This window comes from Trachypithecus francoisi, unplaced genomic scaffold, assembly GCF_009764315.1.
Source record: "Trachypithecus francoisi isolate TF-2019V2 unplaced genomic scaffold, Tfra_2.0 Lachesis_group12, whole genome shotgun sequence".
NCBI classification, from domain to species: domain Eukaryota; kingdom Metazoa; phylum Chordata; class Mammalia; order Primates; family Cercopithecidae; genus Trachypithecus; species Trachypithecus francoisi.
In genome coordinates this window covers 80639083-80661277 of record NW_022681457.1, presented here as the reverse complement: position 1 = coordinate 80661277, position 22195 = coordinate 80639083, and the positions used below count along the sequence as shown (strand labels likewise).

The following is a 22195-nucleotide window of genomic DNA, read 5'->3' as shown; positions in this document are numbered from 1 at the left end:
AGTAGTCTGGTTTCCAAAATGATTCTGTCTCTTCTATAGCTAGCACAAGCCAGGGCCATACTTACTTCACAACAGGAGAGCACAGCATTGCAGGATTTGGCTAGCTTCCTTGCTTCATGACATCTAGCCTTTTTCACAGCCCACTGTTCAAAGACTCTCTTAGACATCTTGAGCTATGTGATCAAGACCGAAAGAGCCAAATTCCCACTTTGCAGCCTACCGAGGACTCTCTCTGCACAGTGGTTTTTGACCTTGACTGCATATTGGAATCACCTAGAGAGCCTAAAAAATTACTGATGCCTGCATCCCATCCTCTAGAGATTTTGAAGTCATTGAGCGAGGACACAGCCTTTGCATTAGGATTTTTAAAGCTGCCCAGGTGAGTCTAATATGCAGCCAAATTGAGAACCACTGCCTAATAAAAGATTCTGTTTCCTGTCTGAGGAAGTCTCCACTTCCCTAGGTAATTGATACCAGAAATAAATCTGTCTGTACAAAGGAGTATGTCTATGTGTGATGATTCATAACTAAGACCTCACTGAAGGGGTGGCCTGCCCCTCCACACCTGTGGGTGTTTCTCGTTAGGTGGAACGAGAGACTTGAGAAAAGAAATAAGACACAGAGACAAAGTATAGAGAAAGAAAAGCGGGGCCCAGGGGACGGGCGCTCAGCTTACAGAGGACCCACACCGGCACCGGCCTCTGAGTTCCCTTAGTATTTATTGATAATTATCTTTACCATCTAAAAGTTAAGGGAGTAAATCAGCAGTAAGACATATAGATAAAGATCTTTGTGACCTGAATAAGTTCAAGGAAAATGCTGTGCCTTGAGATGCATATGCAAATATCTCCATAAACCTTTTAGCAGTATTGCTCCAGCAAATCTCACCTTATTCCTAAAAGCGGTTTTCTCTTTGCTCAGTAAACAAAGCACACAATGGGTTTTACACCGAGATGTTCCATTGCCCAGGGACGGGCACAAGACAAATGTTTTCCTCTTACTTGAGATTTAAGAGAATGGTGATGACCTTTAACCACAAGCAGGCTTTAGGCACTTGTTTAACAAAGCACATTCTCTACAGCCCAAAATCCTTTTAACCTTAAGTCACCACAGCACATGTCTCTTGCAAGGACAAGGTTGGGGGTAGGGTCACAGATCAACAGCATCTCAAATACAGAACCAAATGGAGTCTCTTAAATCTACTTCTTTCTATATAGACACAGTAACAGGCTGACCTCTCTTTTCCCCACACCTCACTACCCAGAGATTCTGATTTAGTTGATCAGGAATTGGGGCTCAGGTACGTTTATGTTTGAACATTCTTTCAGACGATTCTAATGTGCCAGGGTCAAGAACCATGAAGTGACTTCAGGCTTGTCATTATAATCATATCTGAATATAATATAACAACTACTGCCGAATATCATAATAGTTATGTTAGGGTAGTGCAATTGCAGCTACTTTCTTTTCTTTTGATTCAAAATATTGTTTTTATTACACTCTTACAATGAAAAAATATGTTTGGATGTTTCTGTAATTTTTTCAAACTTTCATTATGGGCTATAGATCTCTAGACACTTTTCAGAAATCCATTTTATATTAGTTTTTGGTTACCAATTTCTTCTCTAGTTTTTCTTAATGGTCTTTTAAAATCTCAGCCAATTGAAGAACTTCCTATACATTCTATTGACTAATTTATCTTGTCCTTATCTATAATTGAAATAAATATATGTGTAAAGATGTAATATTTGTCTTTTCTATGCTGCCAAACTCCAGGAGACCTGAGGGTGGAACTTGAGAAGTCTGGAGGAATGGGCAGAGACCAAATTATGTGGGGCTTTAGAGATAACAAGGAGAAATTTGGGCTTCATCTCAAGGGCAAAAGATGCCTCGAAGAGTTTTAATCAGATGAGTAGTGACATAATCAGTTTTGACCCTTAGGAAGATGTCTTTGGCCGCAAGAAGGTAATTTGATTAGAGAGGGGCAAGAATGGAAAGGGAGAGGGTACTTAGGAGGCTGTAGTAGAAGTACAGAGTAGAAATCAACAGAGAAAATCAACAAAACAAAAGCTGGTTCTTTGCAAATATCTATAAAATTGATAAACCTCTAGCCAAAAAGAGAGAAAGAGAAGATATAAATTACTAATATGAGAAGTGAACATAGGATCATCACTACTAATCCATAGATATTAAAAAAATAATGGACTGGGTGAGGTGGTTCACCCTATAGTCCTAGCACTTTGGAAGGCTGAGGCAGGAGGATCGCTTGAGCCCAGGAACTTAAGACCAGCCTGGGCAACGTAGGGAGACCTTGTCTCTTCAAAAACACAAAATCAGCCGGTTGTACCTGTAATCCCAGCTACTTAGTAGGTTGAGATGGGAGTATCACTTGAGCCTGAGAGGTCAAGGCTGCAGTGAGCTGTAATCACACCACTGCACTCCAGCCTGGGCGACAGTGAGACCCTGTCTCAAAACAAAAGAAAAAGGATAATAAAAGAACATTGTGAACAACTCTGTACTCACAAATCTGGTAACTTAGATGAAATGGACTGATTCCTTAAAAGACAGAAACCACCAAAACTGACACAGGGAGAAATAGACAATCTGAATAAATCTGTATCTACTAAAGAAATTAAATCACTAATTAATAACTTTCCAAAACAGAAACAACAGTCTCAGATGGTTTCACTGGTGGATTCTATCAAAATTTAAGGGAAAAAATGATACCAAATGGTATCAGTTCTCTACAATGTCTTCCAGAAAATCAAAGCAGTAAGAACACTTTCTCATTCTATGCGTCCAACATTACCCTATTACCCAAATAAAGATATTGTGAGAAAGGAAAATTACAGACCAATATCTCTGATGAACATGCTCCAGAAATCCTCAACAAAATTATTAGCGAATTGAATTCAGCAATGTATAAAAAGAATTACATGTTGCAGCCAAGTGGGATTTATTCCGGGTATGCAAGGCTGGTTCAGCTTTCAAAAATCAATTAATGCACATTCTGTGACATCAACAGGCTAAAGAAGAAAAATCATATATCCATAGATGTAAAAAAACCATTTGATACAATCCAATATCTATTCATGATTTTTTAAAAAATTATCAGCAGACTATGAGTAGAGGGGAACTTCTTCAATTTGATCAAAAAACCTATAGCTAACATCTTGCTTAATGATGAGAAACTGGATTTTTTTCCCATAAGATTGAGAAAAAACCAAGTATGTCCCCCCTACACCACTCCTGTTCAACATTATACTAAAGTCTTCACTAACACAGTAAGACAAGAAAAGGAAATAAAAGGCATACAGATTGGGAAGGAAGAAATAAAACTGACTCTGTTCACAGATGACATGATTGTCTATGTAGAAAATCCCAAAGATTGGCAAAAACATTCTGGAACTAATAAGCAGTTAAGGCAAGTTTTCAGGCTGTGAGGTTAACATACAAAAGGCAATTGCTTTTCTATATACCAGCAAGAAGCAGTTGGAATTTAAAACTTAAAACACGGTATTATTTACATTAGTGCCAAAAAAAGGAAATACTTAGGGATAAATCTGATGAAATATGTGTGAATGTGTTTGTGCACAGATTCATATATGAATGAGGAAAACTACAAAACTCTAATGAAAGACATCACATAAATCTAGATAAATGGATATTCCACATTTTGATAGAAGGACTCAGTATTTGATTTTGGGGTTTTTTGGAAACAGGGTTGCCCAGACTGGAGTGTAGCGGTGCAAACACGGCTCACTGCTGCCTTAACCTCCCAGGCTCAAGTGGTCCTTCTACCTCAGCCTCTCAAGTAGCTGGGACTACAGGCATGCGCTACCACACCCAGCTAATTTATTTATTATTTATTTATTTTTATTTTGTAGAGTGAGGGTCTTGCTATGTTGCTGGGGCTGGTGTCAAACTCCTGGGATCAAGCAGTCTTCCTGCTTTGGCCTCCCAACGTGCTAGGATTACAGATGTGAGCCAATGTGCCCAGCCTCAGTATTATTAAGATGTCAGTTCTCTACTTGATCTATACATTTGACGTAATCAGAATCAAAATTGCAGCAAGTAATTTTATGAATATCAACAAACTTATGTTAAAGTTTATGTGAAAAGGCAGAAGACCCAGAATCTACTGACGATGAAGAAGAAAGTTGGAGGATTGACAGTACCTGACTCCAGACCTACAATAAAGTTATCAAGATACAATCAAGATAGCATGGTATTGGCAAAAGAATGGACAAATAGATCAATAGAATAGGATAGAGATCCCGTAAATTGACCCACACAAATATTGTCTGTTGATCTCAGACAAAGGAGCAAAGGCAATTCAGTGGAAAAAGGATAATTTTTTAAACAAATGATACTGGAATAATTTTAGATATCTGTATGTACAAATTAATCATTCACCTTGTACCTTTCGCAAAAATTAACTCAAAATGGAACCTAAATAGACTAAATGTAAAACCTGAAACTATAATAAACTTCTGGAAGGTAACATAGAAAATTTATGTAACTTTGGGTTTGGTAATGAGTTTTTAGATACAAAACCAAAAGCACAATTCAGGAAAGAAAAATCAATAAGTTGATTTTATTAAACTCTAAAACTTGTACTCTGTGAAATTCACTGTTAAGTGAATGAAAAAACAAGCCACAAACTGGGGAAAAAATTGCAAATGCATACCTGATTAAGGAATTGTATTCAGAATATACAAAGAACTCTTAAAACTCAACATTAAGAAAACAACCAACCCAATTTTAAAAATGGGCAAAAGAACCAAAAAGACACCCTTTCCAGATGGTCCAAAAAGATACGCAGATGGAAAATAAGCATATGATAAGATGCTTGCGTTATATGTCATTAAGGAAATGCAAATTAAAACAACAGTGAAATACTATCACACCTATTAGAAGGACTCAAAACAAAACAAAAACCTGACAGTCTCAAATGCTGACAAGGATGTGGAGCAATAGGAACTCTCATTCACTGCTGGTGGAAATGCATAATGGTTTGGCCACTTTGGAGCACAGTTTGGCAGCAGCTTACGAAGTGAAGCATAATATGACCATATGTTCTAGCAGTCACCCTCCTAAGTGTTTACCCAGTGGAACTGAAAACTTATGTCTACACAAAAACTATACATGAATATTTATAGCAGCTTTATTCATAATTGCCAATAACTGGAAGCATCAAGATGTCCTCAAGCTGGCACATCTAGACAATGGACTACTATTCAGCACTAAAAAGAAATGTCTGTTAAAAAAAAACAAAAACAAAAACAAAAAAACACCACTAAGGGCTTTGGAATCAGGAAATATAAAAAGTATATTTTAGAAAACAGCTATAACCAACATCCGAGGGCTTTGAAATCAGAATGGTCTATATTCAAATCTTCCTCCTACCACTGCCTAGTTGAATTTTTTTATTTCTTTGTTCATAAAATGGGAAGAATAATGCCTATCGTATAGGACTGTTTAAGGATTAACAATAATGTAAATAAAAGTAAATTAAAACAAAAACAGAACTCCTGATACTGCTGAATAATTGTTGGTTACATTCCTCCACTCTATTATTTTGCTTCCCAAATATAACTTACGAATATTCTTCCTGTCTGTATCCACTGTTACTCCTTCAACCAGGTCTCCTCATTTCTCTCTTGGACTAGTGCATGTCATTCATCTGCATAAAAATCCTTCAGTGGCTTCCCGTTGCCTCCATCAGCAAGTCAAGACTCCTTGTCCTAGCAGCAAGACCATGCTGTGGTCTCACAGGCTTTGTTCTGTCAATACTAATGTATTTGCAGTTTCTGATATGTGCCAGGCTCTCTTTCTACTTTGAACCCTTGCACATGTTGTACCCTCGGTTGAGAATGTCCTTCTACTTTCTCTCTTTTCTTGACAGTACCTCCTCAAGATACCCGCCCTAATTCCTGAGACCACTTTAATTGTCTGTCTCCTCCATATGTTGTGTATAACAGTGGTTGTACTTATACCCAAAGGTAATTTTTTTTTTTTTTGAGACGGAGTCTCGCTCTGTCACACAGGCTGGAGTGCAGTGGCGCGACCTCAGCTCACTGCAAGCTCCGCCTCCCAGGTTCACATCATTCTCCTGCCTCAGCCTCCCAACTAGCTAGGACTACAGGCGCCTGCCACCACGCCCAGCTAATTTTTTTTTCCATCAGCCCTATAAAATGTACATTACTATAGCTATTTTAAGAGTTAAGGAAACCAGTTGTGTCTTACCTGAGGTTGCATACCTAGTAAGTGACTTAAACTCCAGTCTTCTTACCTTAAGCTGATTACGCTTTACATCAAAGAAAGTTGGGGCTTTGGTAAGAACAGGATAGAGTTTTGGAGTCAGTTTTCTCTTGCCAAAAATGAAAATAATACTTACCTTAGAGTAGGACTGCTCCAAAGGTAGACAGGGCCCTGGCCAAATATGTTTTGCAAGGCCTCTGCCTGCGTAAACCAGTTGATAGGTCCATGTATGGTATAATGATTACTAAGGATTTAGAACAATGGGTAGAGAAGAGATGCTTATATATTTGTTTGTTATCCGATCAGTGCATATGAAAATTCTTTTGGGTACCCAGACACCACCACCTTTTTCTACTCAGGTTCAGGAACCATCTCTTTGCGTTTTCTATTGTCAAATATATCATTGCTGGAAAGTTTCATATCTCCTGCCACAAAAAACAAGTATCTGTATTATTAGTACTCAATGCCATGGCTTTTTGGAAACTGTTTTGTGGAAACGGTGATCTTCTTCCTTCAGTTCTCCAGTACAGTTCAGCTCATGCTGGATACATCATTTCATGAGGCTGCACTATCCTTCCTGAGGCCCGAGAGTACTGTCTTCCAGTGACTCTCTCAAAGATGGGACTGCTTTGTTGGTGATGACCACACACACCAGTGTCAGAGAGTGCAGGGAAAATGTGAACGGTAATGTTTTCTGGTCATGTTAAATGTATCATTTGACATTTTGTAGTATAAACAGAACAGTGCATCTTCCAACCATGGCTTCTCCTGGACTCCTTCAGCCCCACATGCCTGGGTGTAAGGGAGGTACTACTTTTTAGAGGATTATTGTAAAGCTAAATTAGATCATTAGATCCCCTGTCTGGTACCTGGTTTGTGCTCAGTGAATGTTACTTCCCTTGTGTTTTTCACTACCACCCAGAAAGAGGATGTGTTTTTATTTTTAAGGAAATGAAGTGTGGAAGCAAAATTGAATTGGAGAGTCACAGCAGATCTCTGGTGGAGTGCTTCCGTGAGAATTGTCTGTTGAAGCACTTGGAGAACTTAGTGGGGAGCATCCCTCCAGCTAAGATGAAGTAAATTACAAGGCCCTGAAGACAAATGTAACCTGGAGTAATGTCAGCTTGAGAATCACTGATCAAATAGGAATGTGGCCTGGTTTGATGAAAAGGTATTGCAGTGCCTAGCAGCAAGAGCAGAAAGGCAGGGCCTCCGGAACTGAGAAATGCAAGTTTCAGATGACTCAGATCAAGCAGTCCCTTTTTTCTTAAAGTGATAGAAGACATTTGACAGTGCTTCAGCATTTATCACAGATGGCTGTACATGGGGCAAAAGCTGTAGAGAAACCCGAGTCTACATTGGAGGTCACAAAGAGCAAAGAGTCAGTGATCTCAGGGGTAGAATGGATTGGCACAGCCCATATGTGGGTAGATGAAGAAACTGGTGACAATGCAAAAAGACCCAGCAGACCTGGAGTAATAGGTCAGACAGGCGACAGTCAGAGGAGATAGAAGTTGTCCTTAAGGAGAAGCATTTCCATCTTGGGGCTTGAGAGGATCTATGGCAGTAAAGGCTATTTCAAAAAAAAAAAAAAATTAAAGTGAAAATATTTAATGACAGAATAGGATTACTCAAGCTAGGCAAAGCTGCTTCTGCCATTTCCCTCATCATGTCATTATCCCAGAAACAACTCTCAAGTACTTGGAGAAAGGCATCCTCATGAGGAAGGCAGAAGATGGAATTGAAGAATTCCCTCCTCTGTGGATGGAGCAAGCTCTGTGCGGAGAGGCTTATCTGCATGCATGTCCCCCTAGCATGGTCACACTGGCTTTGATTAAGCCGCTGGGTTGTTAGGCAGTGTGCTAAGTACTGCATACATGGTCTTCTTTTCTCATAACGAGTGCTTTAAACTAAATTAGCACATGAATTGAGGGAGCGGGCATGGTAGGGGCTGATCTGAGTCCGGTCCTCTCTGTGATGATTCTAGAAACTAGACTGTTGGTTACACTATGTCCATCACTGATCTGTAGAGTCCTCAGGAATAACCATCAGTGACCCTTTCCCAGTTTCTCTGGCCATCACCCTACTTCCCCCTTACACTTCCTGTTGATTAACCTTCCAAGGCAAGGTAACCAACTGATTTCAGTCCAGCATTTTATTGGGTACTTGTATACTCTGTGCCATACATGCTATGCTAAATGATCGTATTCTATGAGAGAAAGATATTTAAATGGACAATTACTCTTCAGTGTAATGAAGTGTAATGCTAGGCCTTAACTATGTCCTAGTCATCATTGTATCCTTAATCCCAGGCCAGTTAGTTAGCATGTACTGAACACCAACAAGGGGCCAGCCACCATACTCAGTGCCAGCCCTTCTTTCTTAGCATAACTGTTACAAAAAATTTTATAAAATAAGTACTAGTGTAATCCCAGTTTTAAAGATGTGGAAATTAGGGGCACAAAACAATTTAAAAGACATGCCCCAAATCACACAGCTATTAAGAGAGCCAGGATAGGCCGGGCGTGGTGGCTCAAGCCTGTAATCCCAGCACTTTGGGAGGCCGAGACGGGCGGATCACGAGGTCAGGAGATCGAGACCATCCTGGCTAACATGGTGAAACCCCGTCTCTACTAAAAATACAAAAAACTAGCCAGGCGAGGTGGCGGGCGCCTGTAGTCCCAGCTACTCGGGAGGCTGAGGCAGGAGAATGGCGTAAACCCGGGAGGCGGAGCTTGCAGTGAGCCGAGATTGCGCCACTGCACTCCAGTCTGGGCGACAGAGCGAGACTCCGCCTCAAAAAAAAAAAAAAAAAAGAGCCAGGATAAAAATCCAAGCAGAGTGTCTTCATTGTCTCTAAATATTTGTTGCAGGTAGAAATGAGAGGCAGAAAGGGGAAGGCAGTAGGAGAGTAGGGGAATAAGTGAGCAAGCGAAGATGAAGGTCTGTCCCAGGTAGCTCAGGTCCACAGGGGGATGAGTTTATTCTACCTGGGAAGGGAAGCATCATGGAAAGTTCGCAAGGGAAGTGGTGCTTAGAGAATAGGCATCCCTGGCCAAGGTGGGCTAAGGGAGCAGAGCTAAGGCCAGCCCTTCCATTTTTGTGCTAGATCCTTTCCCCCTCCGCCTTCTCAAAGACATTCAACATGGTGAAACCTTGTCTCTACAAAAAATACAAAAATTAGCCAGGCGTGGTGGCAGGCACCTGTAACCCCAGCTACTCAGGAGGCTGAGCCAGGAGAATCCCTTGAACCTGGGAGGTAGAGGTTGCAGTGAGCTGAGATTGCGCCACCGCACTCCAGCCTGGGCGACAGAGTGAGACTCCATCTCAGAAAACAAACAGACAACAAAAAGAAACATTCTCCCTACAACTGTCCTATCTCTACTGCATCGTGAGTTTTTCTTTTATTCTAACCAGCTTCTAAACTTAGGAAAATATTTCCTAACCTCAAAAAACAATTTATCCTGCTTCCCCGCTCCAGCTATTGCCCCATTTCTTTGTTCCTTTGTAACAGAACTCCTAAAAATAGTCTGTGTTTCATGACTTCAGTTCTCTCCTCCTGTTTTTTCTTAAACCCAGTGAAACGAGTTTCACCTCCACATTCCAGTGGAATGGCTATTGTTGAGGTTGGTGGTGACCTCCCTGTTGCCAAATCCAGCAGTTAGTCCTGTGGCCACACCTTACTGGACCTGCACAGTGTGTGATGCAGTTGGTCTCTGCGTTCTTCCTGTGATACTTGGTTCACCGCAGCATCACACTCTCCTGCTCTTTCAGCCTCCTGCAGTGATACTCCTCGCCTCCCAGATGCTGATCCTTCAAACACACGTCAGCCAGGGCACCCTCCCACTGGATATCATGTGGTGCTGACTCTCCCTGTGATTGGATCTGAACCTGAGCCAGGCGGTCATGGCAGCCACACGTCTCACAGCACGTGTGTGGTGCCCCAGAGGATGGCCATCCCCTCCAAATGTGCTCCCTTGGAGCGATTCTTGGAATTACGTGGTTTCCACTGCACATGGGGAAGCTGAAAATCAGATTTTCCATCAGTTGCTTGTCAGTGTCCTCTGTGAAAGTTTCTGATTCCAGATCTGATGCTTTTCCCATTTATGACCCATTGCTTGGCCTGATTCCTTAAACTCGGTCCTCCTGAGTGAAGCAGGAGAGTGGAAGCGTCTGGTTCCTTCTTTGGGACTCCAGCCTGTCCATCTGGATTTCCTCTTGTGAGTGCAGTGGTGACACTCTTCACCCCAGGGGCTTGGTAGTCACATTTGCAGGACAATGGGTGCTCTTACTGGGTTTAATGCTAAATCTCCCAAAATGAAAGGCCAGCTGCAGAGTAGGAGAAGAACAAGGGCTGAGTGATTTGATCAGACATCTGTGGGGGCCTGCTGGCATTTGGAGTGTGAGTGCCTTAGAGAGACTAACTATTCTGGCCCCAGGGAGTTGGCGACCGTTAATCTTGGTGGTTTTGACCGCTAACTGCCCTAGAGGTCCCAGCCTGCTGGATGACTCAGAATCCCCAACACTCCCCCTATTCTTCTCTCACTGGGATAGTCAGGAGGCCATTTCTAAGGCATTTTAATTTGGTAATAACTTGACATGACCCACTGTACCCAGAGTTGTATGTTTTAGGAGTTACTGTCACTTTCTAAATGAGGGGTTCATTTGGAGCCCATCATCCTTGATATTGAACTGCCTTGCACTGCTGTGGAGGCAGCAGTATCTCCTGCCTTGCCTGCTGGGCTCCAGCTCCCTCTCCATTGTAGATGACGTGATCCTGTGCTTCCTGGACTGTCCCACAGCCCTTCTTCTTTAAGCACCTTGTCAAAAGTTGAGGGGGTAAACTAGAGAGAAAAAAGGTGGCCAAAGGTTTGTCCGTTGTGCATTTATTTCTGCACTGCACTGTGTTAAGAAGGGCACCTGCTGTCCATCTTTCTGCTGTTTATGAAACCTTCTAGAATTCAGAAAGACCACAGGAACTCACAGCACGAGGCAGGCAAGCAGATGGTGGGAGATTGGGAGACAGGACATGAAGAGACTCAAAATGCCTCACTGCCGCGGACCACAGGTCTGTGAGACTTTCTGGACTGTCTTCTCCACCCCGTCTCCAACTGTGTTGACCACTCCTGTGCTGTCCTGTGCCTTCCTCTGTGACCGTGTTGGCGGCAGTGCCCTGTTAAGAGTTCCTGCACTGGTGTTAGAGACTTTGGGTTCTAATCCAGTGTCTACCATTATATGATCTTGGATTAGTCTCTTCATCTTTCTAGGCCTTGTGTGCAAATTAATTCATAGCACCAACTCACAGAGTTGTTGAGAGAGCTGATTGAAAACATCTAGAACGTTTTCGTCACTGTGCCTAGTCAAAAAGCTTCTAATCAGTTCCATAATTGCACCGAGGTTTATATTTCATTTCAAAAATACAGTTGTTTACATAAGAAAAGATTGTTTTGCTCTTGTTAAAATTTTGGCTTTCTTTTGCCTACCACATAAAGTCCCAACTCCTTGGCTTGTCACTCAGCCTTCAGGTTGCATTTCAGGCTTTGAATTTCCTTGGTGGGGGATGCTTGAAAAGGTAGGTTTCTAAAAGAAATTGTGCGTTGATCAGATGAGTTTGTCTATGTACAGTGAGCAGTTACTCTGTGTAAGGCTCTGGGCTAGGCCCGAGGGGTCTATGGTGAATCAGACATGACAGTAGGCAGTAGCATCATCATTTCTTGTACCACCACCCCACACCCACCCACCCAGACCCTGCAGAAGGCAGCCTGGAGGGTAGGCTCGCCACAGGGCCCCATCACAGTAGAGCAGCTGGGCACCAGAGTGTTGCCAGCAGGCCCAAGGGTGGGGGTGGAGGAGGTGGGGACTCAGAACTGGCAGCCAGCCAGGGCTCACTCAGGTGCCCCAGCATGCAGGGCCTCCAGCCCACTGAACCCATTCACTGTTATCCTGTTCTTTGGTTGTGATCTTCTCTGGACTGAATGGTGCAGAGATTTTGGTGGCAGGGCAGTGACTCCAGACCCAAATTGAACGCATAAGGACATTGAAACCCAAAGATGTGAGGTGGCATGATTGTGGTCACACAGCAACAAGCCAGGATTAGAACACAAGTCCTCTGAAAAATATGCAGCAGTCTCAGCCTTGTGGGTTCCTGAGATTGTGTTGTCTGCAGTGAGACTGTCAGGGTCATTTTGTTCCTTAAGAAAGTTATAGGGGTCTTCTCTGTGCCCATTTATGCAAGGCACAAGGCACTGGAGAGGGTAGGCAGGGTTAAATCAGATTCTAACCTTAGGAGTTTACAGTGTGTCAAGGGAGACATACTACCAAAAATTACAATACAGAATAGCAAGTGCTAGGGGTAAGTATATGATGTGAGGGACAGGGGGAGTGACTGTACAAGCACAGAGGAGGCACTTAGCCCAATCCGAGGGTCAGAGAATCACTCCCAGTGAAGCTGATATTTAAGCTTAATCATGAAGGACCAGTAGTTATTGGCCAGATGAAGAAGGACAAGGAATAACATTCCAGGCAGAGAGACTAAGAAAGCATCCTCAACTAAAAGTCTAATGGTTACGTCAATAACCCCAATTACATACATTTATCATGTCTGTATTCGGTCACTGTTTGGGACAGTTCCCACTATTGGGGAATGGTTCCCACTGGATGGATCATAGCATGAATGGAGAGAATAAAAGCAGATGAGGCTGGCCATGTAGGAACATACAAGGAAGGTGGAAAGGCCAGGGGCTCTGACCATCAAAGCCTGAGTATCTCTATCCTGTGAACTCCAAGCACCACTCCCCTGGGTATTGGAGCCTTGATAGAGCTCCTCATTTCCTTGGTATCAGGCTTCCTGCAAAGAATCTATGAGTATGAGCTGGGCATGGTGGCTCCATGCCTGTAATCCCAACACTTTGGGAGGCCGAGGCGAGAGGATCGCTTGAACTCAGGAGTTCAAGACCTGCCTGGGCAACACAATGAAACCCTGTCTCTTAAAAAGAAATCTGTGAGAATCCAGGTAAGTTCCTTTTATAGATACTATCCAGGGGCCTGACTTATTTATCTATCTATTCCTTTAGGGTTTGGGGATTTGTTTTGTTTTTACCCTTAAAGCCTTAATGTGAAAAAATGCCTGAAGTGCTGATTATAGGACTGAAGCTTCACTCAAGATTCAAATACCTACAGCTCCTTATGAATTCATAACCCACTCAGTGCTCAGTACCTGGCAAGCTGTAACTTTCTTTCTCTTCCCATAGGCCTGCTGAATTAGCCACCAAGTATGCAAACTTTTCAGAGGGAGCTTGCAAGCCTGGCTATGCTTCAGCCTTGATGACGGCCATTTTCCCCCGGTAAGTGCTTCTATTTCCTTCACTGCCTAGACAGCCTGGTCTGGGGTCCAAGAGCCAGAAACTCTGCCTCTCACAGCCAGTCATGTTCTCCTATGCTCTGGAAACCATGGGTTCCTGGAAAGGACTCTGCCTTTAAGTTGGTTCCTACTCCAGTCCTACTCCATGCCCTTGCTTTGCCTTACTCCCATCCTGTCTCTGGAGCTTGCACCTTGTGGCACAGCCTGTTTCTGCAGAAGGATAACCTACATGGTTGCCCCATGCAAGCCAGGTATCCAGAGGCAGCCAGAGAAGGCTGCCAAGCACAGAAACACCTAGACCTAGTATCAGTGGCCAAACAAACTTTTCTGGAAGCTGGTACCAACTAGCTGGCTTCAGGGAGGCATATCCAAGTAAAGCAGGGAACAAAGAGAAATTTCTGAGGCTGTCTTGAGTTTTAGCACTTTCCTTCTCTGTCCATTTTGCATTCTGGAGCTGCTGGCTTCTTTGGCACCTGACAGAATCTGTGCATAACCTAGGGAGTTCCTTTTACCAAATGCTGCTAAGGGCTCTTGCTTACCGATCCATCCTCCTTTTTGGTTTTCTTTTCTGAAGCCTTGGTGTGGAAAAGGAGCTGAAGTGCTGAGATTGTCTTTGGAGTGCAGTGAAACTATCAGAGTCATTTTGTTCCTTCTGATTTGGAGGGGCTGGAGGAAAGGCTGCCTAGGATTGTCTGGGCACTTGGACCACCAGAGGAGTGCTAGGGGTGGGCTCTGCTCACTGGGGGAAGGACTTGCCTCCCATCCCTTAGAAGGCTGAGGTTAAGACACACAATGTGCTTGCAAAGGAATGCTGAGAAACAGCTGGCCCCAAAGTAACTCCAGGATATTTGGTTTTTATGCTCCCTTTCTTTTCGAACGTGAGCAGCTCAGCTTAGCTCCTTGTGTAAAGCAAGGGCTATGCTGACTGAGTATCCGGTGCTCAGATAGAGATCTCTTTGTCCAGGGTCTGCCTTCTGAATTGATTCCAAATATTTTGCTTCCTCCAGCTATTTATTGAGTGCCCCTGTGTCTGGCTTTGTGTTCTGTATTCTTAACACAGGTTTTTGCAAGTCTATACGACCCAGTCCCTTGGCCCAGACACCTGTGAGTTTTCCTTGACCAGTATATAGGTTTCTTTTACTTTTTCTAATTGAAAGTAATACAGGCATGTGGAAAACAAAACAAAACAAAAAAAACCCTCAAACAGTACAAAAGGATATATACTGCCACTCCAGGCCCCTTCCAGAGACAGCCAATATTACCATAAATGGGAACATACTGTATTTAGTATTCTGTGCTGTGTATTAGGCCGTTCTTGCATGTCTATGAAAAAATATCTGAGACTGGGTAAAGTGTAAAGAAAAGAGGTTTAATTGGCTTATGGTTCATTAGGCTTTACAGGAAGTATGGTGCTGGCATCTGCTTCATTTCTAGGAGGGCCCCGGGAAACTTAAAATCATGCCAGAAAGCAAAAGAGGAGCAGGCACGTCACATGGCAAAAGCAGGAGCAAGTGAGTGAAAGAGAAGAAGTGCTACACACTTTTAAACAACCATATCTCACAAGAATTCACTCACTATCACAAGTACAGAACCAGGAGGATGGTTCTAAGTCATTAATGAGAAACCACTCCCATGATCCAGTCACCTACCACCAGGTCCCACTGGAGATTACATTGTTTTCCCTTCCTTTTTTTCTTTTTTTTTTTGAGACAGGGTCTTGCTCTGTTGCCCAGGCTGGAGTGCACTGGTGCAATCTTGGCTCGCTGCAGCCTTGACCTCCGGGCTCAAGCAATTAGCCCACCTCAGCCTCCCAAGTAGTTGGGACTCCAGGCACATGCAACCACACCTAGCTAATTTTTATATTTCTGGTAGAGGTGGGGTTTTGCCCTGTTGCCCAGGCTGGTCTCAAACTCCTGGACTCAAGCGATCCGCCCACTTTGGCCTCCCAAAGTGCTAGAATTACAGGTTTGAGCACTGAGCCTGGCAGGGGATTACTTTGCAATGTAAGATTTGGGCAGGGACAAATATTCAAACTGTATCATTCTGTCCCTGGCCCCCACAAATCTTATGTCCTTCTCACATGTTAACATACAATCATCCCTTCTCAATGGTGCCTGCAAAATCTTAACTCATTCTAGCATTAACTCTAAAGTCCTAAGTCCCAAATCTAAATTCTTATCTGGAAATCCTTTCACCTATGAGACTGTAAAATCAAAACAAGTTGCTTACTTCTGAGATACAATGGGGGTATAGGCATTGGGTAAACATTCCCATTCCAAAAAGGGGTAATCAGCCATTCCAAGAAAGGGGTAATACACCCCATGCAAGTTTGAAACCCATCAAAGTAATCATTAAATCTTAAAGCTCCAAAATGATCTCCTTTGACTCCATGTCCCACATTCAGGGCACACTGGTGCAAGAAGTGGGCCCCCAAGATCTTGGGCAGCTCTGCCCCATGGCTTTGCAGGGTGCAGTCCCTGTGGCTGCTCTCATGGGCTGGCATTGAGCGCCTGAGGCTTTTTCAGGTGCAGGGTGTAAACTGCTGGTGGATCTACCATTCTGGGGACTAGAGGATGTGGCCCCCTTCTCACAGCTCCACAAGGCAGTTTCTCAGTGGGGACCCTGTGTGAGGGCTCCAATCCCACATTTCCCCTCCACACTGCCCTAGTAGATGTTCTCTGTGAGGGCTCTACTCCTGCAGCAGGCTTTTGCTTGGGCAGCCAGGCTTTTCCATACATCCTCTGAAATCTAGGTGGAAGCATCCAAGAATCCTCCATTCTTGCAGTCTGTGCACTCTTTTTTTTTTTTTTTTTTGAGACGCAGTCTTGCTCTGTCGCCCAGGCTGGAGTGCAGTGGCCGGATCTCAGCTCACTGCAAGCTCCGCCTCCCGGGTTGACGCCATTCTCCTGCCTCAGTCTCCCGAGTAGCTGGGACTACAGGCACCTGCCACCTCGCCCGGCTAGTTTTTTGTATTTTTAGTAGAGACGGGGTTTCACCGTGTTAGCCAGGATGGTCTCGATCTCCTGACCTCGTGATCCGCCCGTCTCGGCCTCCCAAAGTGCTGGGATTACAGGCTTGAGCCACCGCGCCCGGCCGTCTGTGCACTCTTAACGCCACATGGAAGCTGTCAAAGCTTGCAGCTTGCATTCTGCAAAGTGGCAGCCTGAGCTGTACCTTGCCCTTTTTGAGACATGGCTAAAGCTGGAGCGGCCAGGATGTGGGGAGCAGTGTCCTGAGGTTGCATAGGGGCCAGGCCCTGGGCCTGACCCATGAAACCGTTTTTGTCTCCTGGTCCTCAGGAACTATGATGGAAGGGGCTACCCCAAAAATCTCTAAAATGCCTTTGAGGCTTTTTCCTTGTTATCTTAGATATTAGCACTTGGTTCTTTTTTAGTTATGCAAATGTCTCTAGCAAATGGTTACTCCACAGCCTGCTTGAATTCCTCTTCTGAAAAAGCTTTTTCTTTCTTTGCCCTGTGACTTGGCTGCAAATTTTCCCAATTTTTATGCTCTGCTTCCCTTTTCAATATAAATTCCAACTTTAAGTCATTTACTTGCACCCGTATCTGAGTGTAAGCTGTTAGGAGCAGCCAGTCATATCTTGAATGCTTTGCTGCTTAGAAATTTCTTCTGCCAGATACACAATCATCACTCTCAAGTTCAAACTTCCACAGATCCCTTGGGAAAGGGCACAGTGCAACCAAGCTCTTTGCTAAGGCATAACATGTTATGACCTTTGCTGCATTTCCCAGTGAGTTCCTCATTTCAATCTGAGACCTTGTTGGCCTAGATTTCATTGTCCATATCCCTATCAACATTTTGGTTACAACCATTTAACCTGTCTCTAAGAAGTTCCAAACTTGCCCTCATCTTCCTGTCTTCTTGTGAGCCCTCCAAACTCTTCCAGCCTCTATCCAGTACCTGGTTCCGAAGTCATTTCCACGTTTTCAGGCATCTTTCTAACAATACCTTACTCCTGGTACCAATTTTATGTATTAGGCCATTCTTGCATTGCTACAACGAAATATCTGAGACTGGCTAAATTATAAAGAAAGAGGTTTAATTGGCTCACAGTTCTGCAGACTTTACAGGAAGTATGGTGCTGGCATCTGCTTACCTTCTAGGGAGGCATCAGAAAGCTTACAATCATGGCAGAAGGCAAATGGAGAGCAGGCATGTCAAGAGCAAGTCAAGAGCACACACTTTTAAACAACCAGATATTGTGAGAATTCACTCACTATCACACAGGAACGGTGCTAAACCATTCTTGAGAAATCAGCCTCCATGATCCAATCCCACCAGGCCCCACCTCCAACATTGGGGATTACATTTCTTTTTTTTTTTTTTTGAGGCGGAGTCTCGCTCTGTCGCCCGGACTGGAGTGCAGTGGCCGGATCTCAGCTCACTGCAAGCTCCGCCTCCTGGGTTTACGCCATTCTCCTGCCTCAGCCTCCCGAGTAGCTGGGACTACAGGCGCCTGCCACCTCGCCCGGCTAGTTTTTGTATTTTTAGTAGAGACGGGGTTTCACCGTGTTAGCCAGGATGGTCTCGATCTCCTGACCTCGTGATCCGCCCGTCTCGGCCTCCCAAAGTGCTGGGATTACATTTCTATATGAGATTTGAGTGAGGACAATTATCCAAACTATATCATGTACCTTCCTTTTTACTCCTAAGAATATAGGTTAGAGATTATTATATTACCAGCATATATGGATCCACTTCATTTTTAAAATGAATGCATAATATACAATTGCATGACTGTATCATAATTTTACTCAAATTAAGGTTAAATTAAAATTATTGGTTAAAGGTTAAAATTGTTGGTTAATTGAAGGTTAATTAAAATTATTGGCCTGGTACAGTGGCTCACACCTGTAATCCCAGCATTTTGGGAGGCCAAAACAGGCGGATCACTTGAGGTCAGGAGTTTGAGACCAGCCTGGTCAACATGGCAAAACCCCGTCTCTACTGAAAATACAAAAATTAGCTGGGTGTGGTGACACACACCTGTAATCACAGTTACTTGGGAGTCTGAGGTAGGAGAATTGCTTGAACTGGGAGGCAGAGGTTGCAGTGAGCTGAGATCGCATCACTGCACTTTAGGCTGGGCAACAGAGTAAGACCCCGTCTAAAAAATAAATAAAATAAAATAAATTTTGTTTCAAATTAAAGTTTATTGAAGTTTAATTTACAAACAAAATTTCCCTTTTAGTGTAGTTCTGTAAATTTTTATGAATACATACTTTGTGTAGCCACCATTACAATCAATAGTACATTTCCAGCAATCCTAAAATAGTCCTTTTTGCTCCTTTGTAGTTAACCTCTCCCCTTACCCCCAGCCCCTGGCAACCACTGTAGTGTTTCCAGAATGTCATATCAATGGAATCATATAGCATGAAGCCTTTTGAGTTTGCATCTTTAACTCAGTGTAACACATTTGTGATTCATACATGTGCTATGTGCATCAGTTGTTTGTTCTTTTTATGCTGATTAGTATTCCATCAAATGGATTAACACAGTCTGATTACCTACTCAGAGGTCAAAAGACATATATATGGGTTAATTCCAGTTCTTGGTAACTATAAATAAAGCTACTATAAACATTAGTACAGGTTTTTGTGTGAATGTATGTGTTCCTTTTTCTTGAGTAAATACCTAGGAATGGAATGGCTGGGTCCCATGGTAACTGTTTTCCAATGTGATTGTACTGTTTGCTTTCCCACCAGCAGTGAATGACAGTTCCAGTTGCTCTACATCCTTGCCATCAGTCTTTTTGATTTTAGCCATTCTAGTAGGTCTGTAGTGATATCTCAATATCTAAAATTATGGTTTTAAATTTGCAGTTTACTAATGACTGGCAATGATAAATATCTTTTCATGTGTTTATTTTCCATTCTTTTATCTTTATAGAACTGTCCTAGTCTGTTGCCTTTTTTTTTTTTTTTTTTTTTTTTTTTGAGATGAAGTCTCACTCTTGCCCAGGCTGGAGTGCAGTAACATGATCGCAGTTCACTGCAAGCTCCACCTCCCAGGTTCACACCGTTCTCTTGCCTCAGCCTCCCAAGTAGCTGGGACTACAGGCGCCCGCCATCACACCTGGCTGATTTTTTGTATTTTTAGTAGAGACGGAGTTTCACCGTGTTATCCGGATGGTCTCCTTTCTCCTGACCTTGTGATCCGCCTGCCTCAACCTCCCAAAATGCTGGGATTACAGGTGTGAACCACTGCGCCTGGCTTGTTGCCGTTTTTTAATTGGTTGTTTACCTTATTGAACTATAAGAGTTTTTTAAACTTCTGGACAGAAGCCCTTTGTCAGATATGTGATTTGCAGATACCTTACTGCCTTTTACCATTCTCTTTACAATGTCTTTCACAGAGCAGAAATTTCTAATCTTGGTAAAGTCTAATTTTCTACATTTTCTTTTATGGATTGTGCTTTCAGTATTGCATCTGAGATATCTTTCTCCAGTCTAAGGTCAAAAAGCTTTCTCTTGTTTTATTTCAGAATTTTGAGTTAATTTTTGTGTATATAAAAGATTAGAGTTACCGGGCACAGTGGCTCACGCCTGTAATCCCAAAACTTTGGCAGGCCGAGGCAGGCAGATCACGAGGTCAGGAGATCGAGACCATACTGGCTAACATGGTGAAAACCCATCTCTACTAAAAATACAAAAATTAACCGGGCGTGGTGGCGGGCGCCTGTAGTCCCATCTACTCGGGAGGCTGAGGCAGAAGATTTGCATTAACCCGGAGGTTTAATGAGCTGGAGGTTGCAATGAGCCGAGATTGCGTCACTGCACTCCAGACAAAGCAAGACTCCCTCTCAAAAAAAAAAAAAAGAGTTTATGTTCACTTTTTGCACGTGGATGTTCAGTTGTTCCACAACCATTTGTTAAAGACTCTGCTTTCTCCTTTGAATTACCTTGGCATGCTTGTCGAAAATCAGTTGAACGTATATGTGTAGGTCTCCTTCTGTACTCCCTAGTCTATTCTGTTGATTTATGACTTTGTGCCAGTATCATTCATACATGGACAGTCTTGTCGTCTGTTACTAAAGACAGTTTTATTTCTTCCTTTTAAATCTGTATGTCTCATTTCCTTTTTCTTGCTTTACTGCGCTGGCTAGATTCTTCGGTACAGTATTAAATAGGCGAGGTGAGAGGGAACAGCCTTGCCTGTTCCCGGTCTTAGGAGGAAAACGTCTAGTCTTTTACCATTATGGTGTTGGCTGTAGGTTTTTCATAGATACCCTTTTTTAGGTAGAGGAAGTTCTCTTCTGTTCCTAGTTTCCTGAGAGTGTTTATCATGAATAGATGTTGAATTTTGTCAAATGCTTTTTCTGCATATTGTGGGAAGATCATATGGCTTTTCTTTTTTAGTCTAGTAATATGATGAATTACATTGATTTCTTTCTCATTGATTGATTGTGAATGTTGAACCAATCTTTCATTTGTAGGATAAACTTCATTTAGTCTTGGTGTATTGTCGTTTTTACACATTGCTGTATTCAATTTGCTAAAATTTTTCAAGGATTTTTGTGTCTTTGGTTATGAAAGATACTTGTCTGTAGTTTTCTTGTGATGTCTTTAGTTTTGGTAATATAGTAATGCTGGCTTCAGAATAAGCGGGAAAATATTTCTTCATCTTCCTACAAATTTTGTGTGCAGTTGGTAATATTTTTCATGAAGTGTTTGATAGAATTCACCAGCAAAATCTAGGCCTGTCTGAAGAAAAAACAGTTATCTCTATTCTCATGCACCACTGAACACACTTCTGACACCAGATGTGTCACAGTTTTTCCTCACACATGAAGCAGTTCTTCAGCAGACCCTACTGTGTGTCCTATAATTCAATTCAGTTCTGACATTATCCACCTGGAGATGGCGTCAGATCCCACAGGTTGACGGCTCAACAGGACTATACCTCACCTCAGATGCTAATCACAAGTAGTAGGTTGTTACTTATACATCTCACTAACCACCTATAAATTGTGAATTCCAAGACCACCCCGTCTTGGGTTTGATCTGTTTGCTAGAGCAGCTCACAGAATTCAGGGAAACTTGTGTTTATCCATTTATTATAAAGGATATCACAAAGGATACAGATGATCAGCCAGATGGAAGAGATGCATAGGGCATGGCATGTGGTTCACCACCCTCTGGGGACCTCCATGTGTTCAGCAGTCTGAAAGCTCTCTGAACCTTGTCCTTTTGGGTTTTTATGGAGGTTTCTGTAAACCCTGTGGAGGATGACATAGGCATGATTCATTGCATCATTGACCACTGGTGATCACATCAACCTTCAGCCCTTTCCCATCCCCAGAGGTCAGAGGGTGAGACTGAAAGTTCCAGCCCTCTAATTGCGTAGTTGGTTCCTCTGCCAACCAGCACCCAACATAAGGCTATCCAGAAGTCACCTCATGAGAACAAAAGATGTTCCCATCACCCAGGAAATTTGAAGGAATTTAGCAGCTCTCTGTCAGATGTGCTCTTATCAGTCAGGAAATTACAAAGGTCTTAAGAGCTCTGAGTCAGAAACTAGGGTCAAAGACTAGATATTAGAACAAAAGAT

The 22195-nt window shown here is 42.9% G+C and overlaps 1 protein-coding gene across 15 annotated transcripts in view; it reads left to right on the top strand.

Annotated features, from left to right (window-relative positions):
* ST3GAL3 (ST3 beta-galactoside alpha-2,3-sialyltransferase 3) overlaps positions 1-22195 on the top strand; it is a 239593-nt gene that overhangs the window by 129439 nt on the left and 87959 nt on the right. For all 15 annotated transcript variants that reach the window (XR_004440891.1, XM_033226759.1, XM_033226764.1 and 12 more), the window contains one exon: positions 13515-13607. Coding sequence is in view for 14 of the 15 variants with exons in the window: in XM_033226759.1 (XP_033082650.1) it covers positions 13515-13607 (93 nt within the window). In the remaining variant the exon portion in view is untranslated. The remainder of the gene's footprint in view (positions 1-13514; positions 13608-22195) is intronic.